Consider the following 15,856-nt stretch of genomic DNA (forward strand, 5'->3'; position numbering starts at 1 on the left):
TGTATCATGTCTTTTTGAACGAAGAATTGGTGTCTCCGTTGTGTGGCCAGAACGTGGTTGGTATTTAGAAAATAAAATAGGCGCTAGAATTTTGGTTGCAGTACCTCATTAAACTGAAAAAAAGATAAAGAAGAGGGATGCATACATTTCCCCTTCACTCATCGGAAAACATATATGCATGTTGCTTTTTACTCTTTCTGTCTAAATACTTGCACCCACACTGAGGCCTTGCCTGACTGTTTGAAGCTTTATGATATTTCTCCAGTTATAGTCGGCGGAATCTGTCGCGTATCCCTGAAACGCTTAAGGTTTGCATATGCATATTTTTTAAGGCATATTATCCTTTCACCGCGAGCTTTGGTATGCTTAATATAATGTTTTACTGGACAACTTGTTGTGAAGGGTACGTATATTTGATCTCGCCAGTAGTGCAAAACCTTTGATTCGGATCAAAAGAATCCCAGGTATACCTGACAGATGCCGCCCGTGTCCTAGTGTGTACTCTGGTCGTAGGCTGTTACAAGGGAGCACCACCAAAACCACCTAGAAGACAAGTTGTGCGCTTGACGTCATCGTTCGTGGATCCCTGGCCCGCCCCAAGCGGGAAACAGGCTGAGGCTCGACGAGTGTATTGCCGCAAAGCAACAGACGCGTCCGTCTTGGCTTCGCCGTGTAACCGGCGTCTCATGAGCGCGACGCACGCGGCGGAACAATTAACGATGACGCGTGGGAAGGAGTGACCCAGGCCTTGTCTTGTGTGTGGTATGGGCACAACGCGCTCAATCACACTCCCGTGGAAATGTGTGAACCAGCGTTTGCTCGTCCCCGAGTGGTCATCGTACTAAGGTTGTTGTCACATCTGCAGAAGATCTGCAGAAAATGCGGTTGCTCGGACCTATTTGATACTGTATATATTTATCTAGCAATGCCAAATCATGACGCCATAGTCCCCCGGGACCTGGTCACGAGGGTGATTGTTTTCTTAATGTTTTAGAGCGCAGCTCTTAGGGGCCCGTTTCCGGCTTGAGCGGGGTCGGCGTTGCCGTCGCCGTCGGCGTAACCGCGCGGTGCATTATGGGTAAATTTCCCCGCTAAATCTAGCGGAAAAATTTCCCCGCTAGATTTAGCGGAAAAATTTCTCCGCTAAATCTAGCGTAAAAATTTTCCCCGCTAGATTGCAGCGGATTTTTCCGCTATATTTAGCGGAAAAATTTCCCCGCTAAATCTAGCGGAAAATTTTCCCCGCTAAATCTAGCGGAAAAATTTCTCCGCTAAATTTAGCGGAAAACTTTAGCGGGAAAAATTCCCCGTTTAGCGGGGAAATTTCCCCGCTAAATCTAGCGGAAACTTTTCCCCGCTAAATCTAGCGGAAAAATTTTCCCCGCTAGATTTAGCAGAAAAAATTCCCCGCTAAATCTAGCGGAAAATTTTCCCCGCTAAATCTAGCGGAAAATATTCCCCGCTGAATCGCGGAAAAATTTCCCCGCTAAATCTATTGAAAAAATTTCCCCGCTAAATCTAGCGAAAAAATTTCCCCGCTAGATTTAGCGGAAAAATTTCCCCGCTAAATCTAGCGGAATTTTCCCCGCTAGATTTAGCGGAAAAGAATTCCCGCTAAATCTAGCGGAAAAATTTTCCCGCTAAATCTAGCGGGAAAAATGCGCCGCTAAATCTAGCGGAAAAATTAACCCGCTAAATCGTGGAAACATTTTGCCCACTAAATCTAGCGGAAAGAATTCCGCGCTAAATCTAGCGGAAAAATTTCCCCGCTAGATTTAGCGGAAAAAATTCCCCGCTAAGTCTAGCGGAAAAATTTTTCCGCTAAACCTAGCCGAAAAATTTCCCCGCTAACTCTAGCGGAAAAAATTCCCCGCTTAATCTAGCGGAAAATTTTTCTGGAGGGTCACGTGACATCCCAAGGTCACATGACCCCCCCCCCCCCCCCCCCTCCCCGAGAACAGGTAACCCTCAGTACCCTTCCCTCCTCCTCCTCAAGAGCTGCGCTCCAATTCGGTGTTACAGGGAGTTGTAAACGGCTCTCATTTTGTTTCATTAACGCACAGCCTGGGAAAATTAAAACGCTTAATCTAAAAGTTATTTTGCACCGTATACATTTTCGTTTGACTTAATCATGTTAACCGAAAAGTGGTATGCATATGAGGCCGACGTACTTACGTTACCTGTGCATTAAAGTTATTTTTTTAAATCGCACGTGTCGCCGTTAAGAAAGTGTGTGCTTATTTGTAAATAAACCAATAGAATCCAAACTTAGGGTAGACTACTGCTCTGTCACTCAGGACTACAAAGATATTTCGGTAAAAAAACAGAGAATACGGTTATAAGTGTAATATATCGACCACTAGATGGCCATACCGGTGATTGTTTCTTTCTTGCAAGCGTTTCTTGTATGACATAAACGCATTATGATTTGATTTTGGAGGTGATTTCTACATATACATACGTCAAAAGATTGCGCTACCAAACGAGAAATTAATAGTTTAGTTGAACCTTGAGAATGTGTTAATGTTATGAAATCTCTTACTAGAATCGCGGGTTGCTCTTAAACATTGATCGAGTCATTTATTACCAACGTCTAGCGTGCTATGATTGTAGCAGGCACGCCAAACAATAATATGAGCGATCACTTTCCAAGATTCCCGTGCCTAAACAAAAAGACACACAGAAAAGCCAAAAATAATGAAACATTTACATTTAAATATATAATAACTGATAGCTGAATGCCATCAAATCAGATATTTTTTTTAATTAATTGGGATTCACTTTTTTATTGAGAAGACGTCAACTTAGCTTATAATGTGTTTCTTAGTGAATTTACCGCTGTTTACAAGCGCCATTTTACCTATAAAACAGTGAAAGTGTAGAAAAAGATCCGCAAGCCATGAATCACGCCCGAACTTTTGCAGAAGAATAACATACAAATATATTATACCAGAAATTTCTCAAAAAAAGAAATTATTCTCAGCTTTTATGTTTTAAATTAAATCTGATTCAATTAACAAAGCTGCTGCGTAGTGCAAAATCACTTCAATATGAAAAAAAATGTTCGAGACACGATCTAGGTGTGCAAATATTATTTAAAAACAACAACTTAAACTCACTTTGAAATCGTACGTATTTCAAATCAACAACCTGTCGAAAAAATTATTCACGAAGTCGCTTTCTGGCAAATTCTTTCAGCGATTCCTTTGCGAACTTAGGCAGTGACAGCAGTTCAAATGATACATCTTGCAATTAATTAATATATAGGAATAACCATTCCATTTTTCTTGAGCCCATAAAAAAATCCAAAATGTATGGAACCTTTATGAAAAATAAACAGCAGTAGCTGTGATGGTGATGATTTGCCAATTCGACAAATAAATGAGTACTTGACATGATAACACGATGTCTATGTCACAGTTCCAATTTAGCTTTAGCAACAGGCGCGTCCCCCGAAAAGATGCAGAAGGCAGAAGTAACAGCTTTGCGTAAGGAAGAGATAAAAACATTTTAAGTATCCATCGACCCCTTTCTATCCTCCCGCTATTCTCAAAAGGCCTGGAAAAAGTGATACAGACTCCCTTAACACCCTTTTACGACCAGCATTAACTTGTAACCTGCACACAGTTTGGTTTTAGGAAAAACCGGTCCATTGAATTAGCACTGCTAGAACAAAAAATATTTTAAAACATCTCGAGCAAAATAGGCTGGGGGTTTTTATTGATTTCACAAAAGCCTTTGACTTGAATAATCATGATTTATCACTTTTTAAACTCTTTTGTTCCGGTATTCGTGGCTTAACTCAGCAGCTTTTATAGACCTACTTGCAACATCGCAATCAATATATTTATATTTTCCAATAGCATTCCAATATTAAGCCCATTCACTCAGTCGTCCCAGAGGGGTAGCGTCTTTGGGCCGTACTTTTTGAACATCTATATAAATGACTTTGTAAACATAAGTCCTACCAAAGTTATTACATGTGCGGGGGACACTAGAAAATGTTTTCCGTCAAATAATTGCGATGATCTTGTTAACAATGCCAATAGAACCTTGAACAAGCTTTCTGATTGGGCAAAGGATAACAACCTAGCCATTAATACTGATGAAACAAAAGCCATAATTCTTCGTGCAAAATATAAGTGTTTCCCTTTAACCAGAAACATTGTACTTGACTCCAGCCCAATTGAAATCGTTAGTACTTTAAAAATCTCCGTGTTATTTTTTTTTGAACAATTTTCGTGGGACAGCCATAATAACCACTTGCTTAAAAAACTGTCTAGTGTTATAGGAATGATATACCGCAAACGAGACGCACTCCCATTTAATGTCAAACTGTTAACCTATAATTCCTGATTTCAATCTAATTTAAAATACCGCAATCTCGTCAGGGCTAACACCGCAGTTACGAACCTGAAAAAGTTTTTTGTCGCAAAAAAAAACAAAAAAAACGCAGTAACAATAATATTTAACGTACCTTACGATTCCCTCACAGATATTTTGTTTAATGATGTTAAAATAATAAAAAGAGGTAACCGTTACGAACATAGATTACGTGTGAATCTAAAAGTTACAAAAACCTACACAGTTTGGATTTCTAACAAACCTTGCGGAACTGACTCCTAACGAGCACACATACTTAACTCGAAATCTGTAATATTGGAGGGTTAAAGTCTGTACGAAAAATTATGGTACGCAACTGGAATATTATATTGTTGCCTTAAATGTTATATTTTCAAAAACAAAATAATATTTTTAGAAATTCTATCTGAAAAAAGGACTTGCATTCGTTTCATTCGCGCTAGTCACTGTTTTTATAATTTCTTTAAAATGTTGTGCTTGTAGGCTAAAATTTTCCCGTTACTAGTTTTGCCTTTTCTCTGCGTATTTTTTTCTCCTGTGTTGCCGTAATGCTAGTGTAAAGGACTAAGGGCTGGTCGAGCGTCCAGTGAGGCTGTTTCCCTTTTGCTGTACCATATTTTATAAAAAATGAACTTATTATTAAGGTGATGCTATGTTACATTTGAATACTCTCTAGCATTGAGACAATCTATTTTTTTTAGTTGCTTGTAAGTTTTGTGCCTACTGAATATCTTTACCTAATCTTGCTGGAAAACAAAGGTAGTGTTCTAAAATAATATTGGAAATAGTTTCAACGGCATTTTTTTGTTCGTATTTATGCATGCATGTATTGCAAGGCATATTTCGGGAAATCTGATTTACCGATGATATTACATCGAACGTCTATAAGCAGCTAAATGCATTACAATGCACCATTCCCGGATTTTCACATGTGTAAGCACATACGAAGTTTATTGGGTATTTCTGTGAAAGCATAAAAATTCCCTAAAAATATGAACAGAACCTTCGGGCGCGAACAAGCTGATGACCATCGAACATTATATACTAAACCCTTAGATTGGGGAAAAAGACGACGATGAAGGAGAGGATATCCTGCCCCAGATAAAAAAGAAACTTTTGGGGCGAACAGACTACCAGACTTTACGATGTCAAGGATTGCGAAAACCTACAAACTACCTAGATAATTCACTAAAATTTACGAATTATGTGAAATTTAGTAGCTAGTGAATAGTAACTATTGTAAATAAACATGTGGTTTTACAGAAAACTTTGCTAAGCATCAGCAAACACCATTAAATCAACTCTTTTTTTTATGAAGAGATCATGCAGAAACAGCAATTTACGACGTCCTGAAAAAAAAAAAAAGAAAAACTCGAGGCACACGTAAGCAATTATGAGTTGCGAATGCGAAAGCATGTATATCATGCTTCCGCCCTCTAATTTCGTCTGCAGCGTATTTGCGCCGACAGCAGAAAGGCCCGCTGTGCCGGCGTGGAGAGGGCGCCTCTCCTCGCCGCTATCACCTTGGACGTTTCGTGTTAGCGTCACACTGAGGGACACGCAGCGCCATATGAGTGCCGTCGTTGAAATTGACGTGCAGTGTCCAACGGGAGCCTCGTAGGCGCGCGCCAGCCAATGGGATCGACGCCAAAAATCCATCAGCTTTACTCCACTCCCTCCCTTTCCCCCCAACCTCTCTCACAACGCTTCTCTCTCTCCTTTGAAATCGGAGAATTTTGGTGCCGTTGGCTAGCTTTTCGCGTGGTTTCATAGCTGGGAGCTGACTTAACTTGGAGAAAGGATTTAAGGTATCGTTTGCCGCGGTTTCAAAGCTGATAACATCAACTCAATCCAAAAACAACAGTGTATGCATTCACAATAAAAAAAAAAGGAAACGCTCAGTTTGGACGCGGTTTCAGGCTTCGGTTTCTTATGGGAACGCATATCTGCGTTCGTGGTTCTGCTCCCCGGCGGTCGCGGCTCGAAGCCAGCGCCTCGCGTCCCTCGTAGGATGGAGGGAAGTGAGGCGCACTTGAGTCGCGCGTCTCGGCCATTGGGGAGCATGACCGCGGGCGCAGAGATGTGCTCCGATGGGAAACCGAAACCTAGAAATGCGTCCTAATTGACGAAAATAATCCCTGGAGAAGGGGAACAAGGGGGACAGAGGAGAAACATAAATCTCCAAACACAGCTAGCTGACTGGTGCGCGACCGAAAAAATCCGCCTGGTCCGGGTATTGAACCCGGGACCTCTCCATTGCAAGTGGAGCGCTCTACCAACTGAGCTAACCAGGGGTTAGACGTCAGTAGAGCAAACAGGTTTTATCAGCCGCCACCAGTCGAACACCAACAAAGGTGAAGCTTGCAATTTAATGCACCTAGCTGTGTTTGGAGATTTATGCTTGTCCTCTGTCCTCCTTGTTCCCCTTCTCCAGGGATTATTTTCGTCTTTCTTGTCCAGCTCGCTTGCACCTTTGCATTTAATTGCATTATAATCATAACGTCCTAATTGGGAGTTTTTACGGAACGCCGTAAAGTGTTGCCCCTTCCCTTAATGTTTCCAAAATTGCTTGATGTAGTTCTCTCCGATGATGCTTAACAAATTTCTCTGTGGAACCGTTTGATCATTTTTATAAATTAAAACATATATTAGTACATTTTGGTTAATCATCCTGCTCATAATTATGTTTGAGCAATCCTTGACGTACGCCAGGGCTGGTACTTTGTTCCAGCAGAGACCTACTTATCACTTTGAACTGCACATTTTTAGAAATTTTTAAAAGCTTTCGAAAAAAAAAAACTTCCTGTTTATTTGTCGTATATCCATAAAATAATTCGTTTCTGCTTAAAAATCTGCTCCCTGCCACTCTATTGCAATACATAATAAAAGAAACACTACACTGTTAGGGCAAATTTGTAAACTGATCAAAATAGAAAACGTGTACAATTTGATAAATTTCAGGCATACCTTGATTTTGATACCGGCAGCAGGAAATCCACCATTGTCGAAGGCAAGTTGTCCTACAAGTGAGATGCTCACCAAACCGGACGTTTCTGTCGAGCCGTAGCAATTGTAAAGTGATTCCACGTTGAAGATTTCACGAATTTCCCGTAGAAGCGAAATAGGCGTCATTGAACCACCCATCAGGATTCGTTTTATACGAGGCACACAATACTTGTTTTTTCTGATTTCATTAACAATATCCTGCATCCATCCAGAAACGCCAAGCAGCAAAGTTACCTGCGAGATGAAAAAAAAATTATTACCCCATCAAATTACGCTTTTTGCATACTGGGTCCAAAATGAATACCGATTTCCTGTCCCGAAATAAAAAATTTTCCAGAAATATTGTTTTGTATTTATTTTATTATTGTGAGCTAATATAGCACTACATTAATCTGCTGTAGCTTGACAGATGCATGGGAGTCTATTTCATGGGTTCGAGGTCTAAGGGACGAATATCGTCGCAGGGGGCGCCTACTCTTTAGGTGTTCGGTGTTTGGTGAATGGCGCCACCCCGGACTGCTAGCCTCCACTTCTAAGATGTATTAAACCGTGTCGAAAAGATCGAAAGTGAAGGGAAGAAACCTCGAACGGTTGCGGTCGTGGTCTTGGTCAAGCACCGGACAATGGGTATCATTACCCGGGACCTTGCTCGGGTATGGTGGGTGAGCCCAGCCAATTGGACGATTCCCACCTGGGTTCTTCCAAAACCTTCTACCAAGTCGCTGAAAACTGGATATAAACGACCTCGACAAGACGATAAACCAACCAAAAACAAGACTGCGGACAACAATGCACATCTTTTCATCGTGTAGCACTCTACTGCTGACACTCCTCTTGGAAAGGTATCACCCTTCTACGTACGAAAAACTCTTCCACGCATCCTAACGAAAACGATGAAAAAGCTTCGTGTGGAAGGCCCCGTCGGAAGTGAAAACCTCAAAGGTGCTAATGCCTTTCGCAAACTAATTGCACTTGGATCGATCGCAGTACAAGCAACACCACACCGGTCGGTAAAGACCTCTCGTGGTACCATCGGAAGCAAGGAGATGTCCGATGTAACTGAAGCGGAGCTGCTCGTCGGACTGAAGGGCCAAGGAGTCATGGCTGTTCGGACAATATCTACAAAAATGACTCTATTACAAACACTGACATATAGGTATTGACATTAAACGAACCCAAACTGACTGACACGCTAAAAATCGGATATCTTCACTGTAAAGTGAGGGTGTACATCCGAAACCCTTTCAGGTACCGCTACCAGCGGCACGGTCACTCGACCCCCTTCTGCGGAGATAAACCACCCTGCCCAAAATGGTGTCAAGAGGCCCACATCAAGGAATAATCCCGTCCAAAACCAGAGAAGTCTGTGAACTGTAACGACCCCCATTTGGATCACTAAAAGACCTGTAAAAAGTGGCTGCAAGAAAAGACAAAAAAAAAATTCCCTTATCTTGAACGGATTCCGTACCCAGCTGCCACTGCGCCGGCCACATCTTTGTTGCTGGATAAGACCTAGTCAAAGGCAGCATCCATTGAAAAGAAGACATTGAGCATATAGAAAAATGAAGAAACTCCGATGTGCACATCCTAAAAAACCCGCAAAATATAAGATTATAGGCAGGTCTTTCCAAGAGGCCGCAAAGGCTCCAGCGGCTAAGAGTGTTCACAAGAAAAAAAAATGTTACCAACACTGGAAAACAAAGTTAAAACAAAAACACATAACCAGGGAAAAAACCTAAAGAGAGATTTAACACGGGAAATATTTAACGCCACACCGCGTTGTTCGACTCAGATAGCATCAAACTGTGCCTCACCCGACATGGAAACAGACGAAAATCAGTGGAAATCCCCCAAGAAAAATCACAAAGGTAAAGTTTACCCCCAACTTGATAAGTGACCGTCGCATAATAAATGACTGAGGGACAACTTTTTTCCTGTGGAATGTGAGGTGTCTCCGGCGAAATTGAGGACCTCAAGGAACTGTGCGTGAAACAACACTCCAATTATTTTAATAAGCTTGCTCAAGGGCCCGCCTGCTCCCCCTTACTATCGCACTTCGAGTAGTAGACGTTAGAGTCCAAATATCTTGTTTGATCCCATTACGTAGCATTTACATTGCTCCCAACTACTCATTAAAAACCCGAACTCCAGACTCCGTGTTAAAGGAACTTCCTGCCCTCTGCATCATCTTATTCCATTTTATGCTCAGCCCCAACGTCGGGAAAGCTCAAGAAATGATGCTCGTGGTGACATTATATTAGACTCACGTTTGTATAATCCTATTTCACTTCTCAACAGTGGGAAAATGACCCACCTATGTGAAACACACGAATTACTCCTAGCGATAAACCTCAGCATCGGCTCGGCTTCACTCCAAGAAACATTTTCGTCGAAAGAGGGAAAGCTCTCCCGTTGGGAGCATTCACTTCCGCATTGCGATAGAAATTGTCACCTTAACTCTCTGCATACCTATATGTGCCCCATGTTGGCTAATAGAAAAGGCAAGCTGGCCGAAGTACACTAGTCTTGCTTGCATACTAGGTGATGTACTTCCTAGTTTGAGTGTAGAGGATGCCATGGGTGAACGGGCTAAGCTAATCGTCACAGCTTCCGAAAGCCTCAAAGGGAGTGAAGAATGTGCAGAAGCTCGAAAAAAAAAGAAAAAAATAAGACGTGGATTTGCTTTAAATCGCAACCTACAACAACAAAGCTAATATCGGCGAAGAAAGCAAAAGCACACCTAATAAGAATTACTAAAGAAGCAAAAGCAACCTCTTGAAATGAATTGAGATCAAGTCCCTTAACCCAGTAACCAAAGCTGCTCATGTACGGAACAAAATGCAAAACATACGACGTAGAAACACGAGTTTCGCTATATACGCACCGAAAGGAAGTGGTAGGAAGATATCAGACCTGCAAGAACAGGCAGAAGCATTCGGAGCAACATGGTTAAAAAAAAATTAAGCCAAAAGAGCTGCACTGCGGAATTTTTAAATTATAGGAATCACTTAAAATAAAAGAGATAACACTCCAAACATACCACAGACCTTGTTGTAACCGTATCTTTACCTACACAGATCTTGAGCAAGTTTTGAAGGACAATAAGAAAACACACCGGTTGGACCCGATGACATTCATTACCTTATGACTTACTACTGATCAACCAAATTCAAGCATGCAGTCTTGAATTTATTCAACTGGCTGTGGCTTAGTGGAGAGTTTCCAATCTCTTGAATGAAAGGTATAGTTGTACCCAGGCTTGTACAAGACACTCGATAAAAGTATTTCAGTTAGGTTACTGAGTACCACGAAAAATGGTAACTGAGTAGAGTACGAAATACTCAAATTTCTAAAGTAATTGAGTAAAGTACAAAACACTCCACAAAAGTAACTCGTTACTTTCAAGATACTCTCAAGTGACAATTTACCCTGCAATTCATCGTCAAGCACAACCGGTGACAAAGAATTTTTCTTCCCAGCTACTATGGAATCTGCTGGAAATCTTTTAGCTAGACTTTGGCTGCCACTCAGGCTTCTATGAGGTCCCAAGTAACTACGAATGAAACAAAAATAACAACGTCATTCAATCAACCTTTATTCACTTGCGAAAATGAAACTCAAAACGCCATTACAAAAAAGCTGTTTCCTTGGAGGAACAGCTGCTTTTAGAAATTCATGTCCGATGGTCTGCCCCTGTTTTTTTTAAACGCATGTCCGCCGATGCTGAATAGCCGTTCGGCGGTCATTCGTGCTACCGAAGAGAATGCTGCGTACGCCGCGAGCGATGGGCCGCCGGATTCGAACCGTGTAGTCGCGTCTTACGAGTCTTGTGTGCGAAGAGAGCCTAGTGAAACTAACGAGCGCTGTGTGCGACTGCGTGCGGATGCAAAGGCATTTCTGAAGCTGGAAGGCTTTCTTTTATATGTTTTCACTCCATAACGTCAAAAAATAAACTCCGGTTTACTGTCGACTTTTACCAGACACTTGTAGAACCCACCCTCTTTCCGACCCAAGCGCCCTCCCTCTGGCTTGTAGCCTTGTAAACATCTTATGCTTTCACCCGCATGCCCTTCTGCTTCGCAATCTCTGATGCTCTTGGACTTGGCCACAAACAAATTGTAAGAAAATGTGCTTCTGACGCTTTGTCCAGTTAGAAGACAGGACACGCGTCCGCTCGGCTTGAGGCTGCGACACCTGCTTCTCCGTGTCACCTCTTTCAGCAGAAGCACGGAAGTGCACTGTATTACCTGGCACGAAATATATCTGCAAAGGAGGGCGCCTAGCCGAAATAAGTGGAGTTAAATATTTTTCAAGCTTCCCGCCTCTAAAAAGAATAAAAAATAGAAAGTAACTTAAAAGTAACTTTAAAATGAGTACAAGTTACTTGAAAAAAGTATTTAAGTTAAAGTACTAAATACTGACGTTCGAAAGTATTTGCAAGATACCAAGTTACTCACAAACGTGTTTAGGATACAGTAACTTGAGTAGAGTATTTAAGTTACGTACAAGTCTGGTTCTACATATATCTAATACGGGCAAGGACCCCTCAAATCTGAAGAATAATCGTCCCATCGCCTTAACGTTTGAGTAGGGTTCTTGAGAGGATGGTTAAAAACAGGATAATGTGGTTTCTAGAGACTAACAGCATAATCTTACCGGTAATATGTGGTTTTCGCAAGAATCATTGCACCACAGACCACCTCATGCGCCTTGAAATCTGGATACAGAATGCTTTTGCACATGAGCAATATTTAGCTACCGTTTTTCTCGACCTCGAAAAGCCATACGATATTACATGGCGTCGTGATATCCTGACGACTTAGTAAGATATGTTGTTTAGCAAAACATGCTCGTGTTTTTAAAGATTTTTGTTTAGAGGAGAGTACTTTCCAAGTTTGAACGGGCGGAATCCTTTCATAACCCCTTGGTCAAGAGTCTGTGATGAGTTATGATTCATGAGTGTAACATATTTCTTAGTCAAGGAGAACTCAGTTTCTGAGCAACTTCCGAAGGCCCTTCCGCACTATGTATATGTTGACTATCTCCAGATATCGTACCAGGGAAACGACTTAACTCTTGTGGGGCGACAGCTACAAATGGGAATTCTAAGCTAGAGAACTGGGGCAACAAGAACGGCTTCATATTTTCCACCGAAAAAACGGCTGCTGTGTACTTCACTCGTCTACGAGGAGTGCACCTAGCTTCTTGACTTGAACTTTACGGTAAAAAATTGCCCTTCCGCAGTAGTCATACATTTCTAAGAATATTTGATAAAAAGCTCATGTTCGAACCTCGTATATCAGATCTTCGCAACAGGTGCCAAAAATAACGAACATCCTAATGGGTCCTCGTGGGGCTCAACTACTAATACACTTCTTCGAATCTACTGGTTATTCATCCGCTCCAAGCTCGATTAGGGAAGCATTGTGTACAATGCTGTGCGAATATCGGTGACTAATAAACTTGACCCAATGGTCCACGAATGCCTCCTTATTTGCACAGGTGCCCCTTAGCGAAAACTAATACGTTCGAAATATGTCCAAATGTACTTCAAATGCATTTAAACATATTTTCAGTCTCTAAATGCATTATAATGTACACTAAAATACATTTTTTTGTCCTTCGTATATTATTAAAATGTATTTCTCTAAATAAGCAAAAATAAGTGTTTTCTAAAATGTACTTTAAGAACACCTCAAATACACTTAAAGGCATTTATGTAATGTTAGTACATTCAAAATGCATTTCACATATTTTTGGTCAATAGAAATTTTCTTTGCTTTGTATTAAATTATATTTATAAAAATGTATTGTAAATACATTTACAAAAATACATTGTGGTAAATATGAATTAGGCACAGTCCAAATGCACTTATACATAAAGTCGTGGAATGCTATAGAGGGTATTCACTGGACGATATACTTGAGGTCGATGTTTAGAGCTCATGCTCAAAACGAGCTCACATTAATAGGCTGCTAAGACCGACGCTCTGGATGGTGCGAAATGCACGTTGCAAAAGAACTGTGAAAGCCCGCCGTCAGCACGCGCTCAGCAGTCGAGCACAGAGCTACGTTGGCTATGTCCCCAGTGAATGCTCCCTATAAGCGCGACCGACACCAACAATAATACATAATTTGGCTTGCCATAACCTAAATAAACGTTAAATGTTGGTACACGAGGTAGGCTTCGCCAAAACCTGACTTAAAAAAGCAAGGCAAATTTCGAGCCAGAAGTTTTTATGTACACATTTTACTCTCAATCGCCCGATTCCAAAAAAAAAAAAATCCACACATTTTTTTTTTTTTTTGTTTTACGATTGGCAGCACTGTAGTAGGAGGCCAGCGTGCGTCAGGTCTCTACCATCGACCCCGTGAGTTTCTACGTTTTTAGCCGGAAAACGGCTGAATCCTCGCCGAACAATTCCTGGAGGGCTGCATGACTCTTCACGAAAAGCATACGATACATTTCTCGATCATTCGTGTAGCTTTTCAAGTTCCGAGGTGCACGTTTCTATCGTGAAGAGACGGCCGATTCAACATGGCTGCCACCTGCCCACCACTGGCGGCCAGCTGCAGCCGAGTCAACATGGCGCCCATATTCCCGCCCGCCTGGCTATCCTGCGGCACCTCTTGAGCAACTTTGCCGTGCCTTCTGGCGGTCAGCAGGTGTGCCGGATGCGTTCCCGATTCTACAGGCCTTCGCGGGATGCCCGAATGACGACCAGGCGATTACAAGGCGAAAAACGTAGTTCCGAGACCGACCATTTTTGTTTTTGCGGCATTCGCCAGTGCCGGACGCGTGTTTGCCCCCATCGTGTTAGATTTTCAGCCATCGGCCGCCGGCCTAAACGGACGGGTGACAGCTCATCTTCGACAGCACACGGCAAGCGGTATTTTTCGAAATGCGTGTTTTATTAATTGACTTTGTTTTTAATGTTTGTTTACATGTGCGTCCGGGCAACGTTCGTGTTCCAGAAGTTGTGCAAGAGGAAACTATTTTTTTTGTCTACCTTTAAGGACATCAGTCACTAGTTCTGTTTCTTCTGTTGCTTATTATTGTTTTCTTTCTTCGTCGCACGTGTGAGTGTTGTTGGTAGCAAGTGCTTATCTTTTGTTAAACATAAAAGTGCATTCTGTAGTAATTTGGAAATGGTGTTGTCTAAATATAAAGCTTTGTATAAAAAAAATGAGAAGGCTGAGGGGATAGAGTTTACGATTGTACCGATAGTGCACAATAAACCAGTTTCTACTTGCAATCTGTGTGAAATGCTTAATATGTTTGACAGTTCTATTTTGTGTGTCTAGCATCCTGGGAGGGGTCTTTGAGTGAGCATTAATTTGTGCATTTGTTGTACTAGATGGCTTGAATTTTTGAGGTCGGGGGAATATTCAGTAGCATTATGTAAGAAATAAATAGAACGCATAAATGCTGTACATCTAAAATGCATTTAAATGAAATACAGATATGCATTTCGAATACATTTTAGAACGCCCTCGTGGTGCAAATTTGATTCATTCTGGAATACATTTGAATGCATTTATAATATATTTTCTTCATAGTTTTAGTACACCAAAAAATACGTTCGAATACATTTCGAGAAATGCATTTGAATGCATTTCAAGTGCGGACAAAAAAATTCGAAAAAATACATGTACTAAATGCATTTAAAATGTATTTAAATTATAGGCTTTTTTTGCTAAGGGCGCCTTTCGAACAACCTCTTTTAAAAGCAGTTACAACATAGCTAATGAACTTTCTTTTCTTATATGTCGAAAAAAACTGTTACTTTTGTAGGTGATCAAAAAGGCCATTCTCTTACAGACGACAGTGGTCACAACGATGCCATTGATTCCAGGTCAGTACAATTATTCGGCAACAAACCTTCACTCGTGCCTATATTTGACATCAGGGCGCGCCATCTGCTAAAAGACCCTGACACACGACTAAATAATGTCGTTCCTGCTCCGACTGAAATCCTAGCATGAGAGAGGTTGCGCCTTTGCTGCTGAAACCGTGACCAAGAATTTTAAACTATCCATTTTTGTTTTATTCGTTACTGCAGAAGCTCTGGCAATATACAAAGCAGCCAAATATATAAAGTTTTGGCGGTACTTAGTCATCTTATGGGCTTCAAAAAGTGTTCTGCAAGCGTTAACAAAGCAAAGCAGATCCATCCACCCTCTGGTTGGGAAGATCAAAATGATTCTTATAAATCACTAACACGTTACAGACACGTCAAGTGTTGGTGGGTTCCAGGCCGCGTCCAGATACCTAGAAACGAGAGAGCTGAGGATGCTGCTTGAAATGTTCATGAGCTTTTCTTTGCCACATTGTAAGTTCCGCTCACAAACGTCAAATAGCTGTTCAATAAACATTTACACGGGAAGAGAACCAGGCGTTAGAGCCAACAGGCTAACGATGAGCTCTATGCTCCTAAGCCCCATGTATTCTTTTGGCCTATGACACAAGATATGACACGAAGGCAAA

General features: G+C 41.4%; 1 protein-coding gene and 1 non-coding gene across 2 annotated transcripts in view; both read right to left on the reverse strand.

Moving 5' to 3' along the window:
- The window catches only part of LOC115326137 (4-coumarate--CoA ligase 1-like), a 57,375-nt gene that overhangs the window by 27,367 nt on the left and 14,152 nt on the right, over positions 1 to 15,856 (reverse strand). The window contains exon 6 of the mRNA XM_042288406.1: positions 7,330 to 7,602. Within this exon, the coding sequence (XP_042144340.1) occupies positions 7,330 to 7,602 (273 nt within the window). The remainder of the gene's footprint in view (positions 1 to 7,329; positions 7,603 to 15,856) is intronic.
- On the reverse strand, positions 6,584 to 6,656 carry Trnaa-ugc. The gene has a single exon. It is a non-coding gene; the product is annotated as a tRNA-Ala (tRNA).

This window comes from Ixodes scapularis, unplaced genomic scaffold (assembly GCF_016920785.2).
Source record: "Ixodes scapularis isolate PalLabHiFi unplaced genomic scaffold, ASM1692078v2 ptg002869l_1__unscaffolded, whole genome shotgun sequence".
NCBI classification, from domain to species: Eukaryota; Metazoa; Arthropoda; class Arachnida; order Ixodida; family Ixodidae; genus Ixodes; species Ixodes scapularis.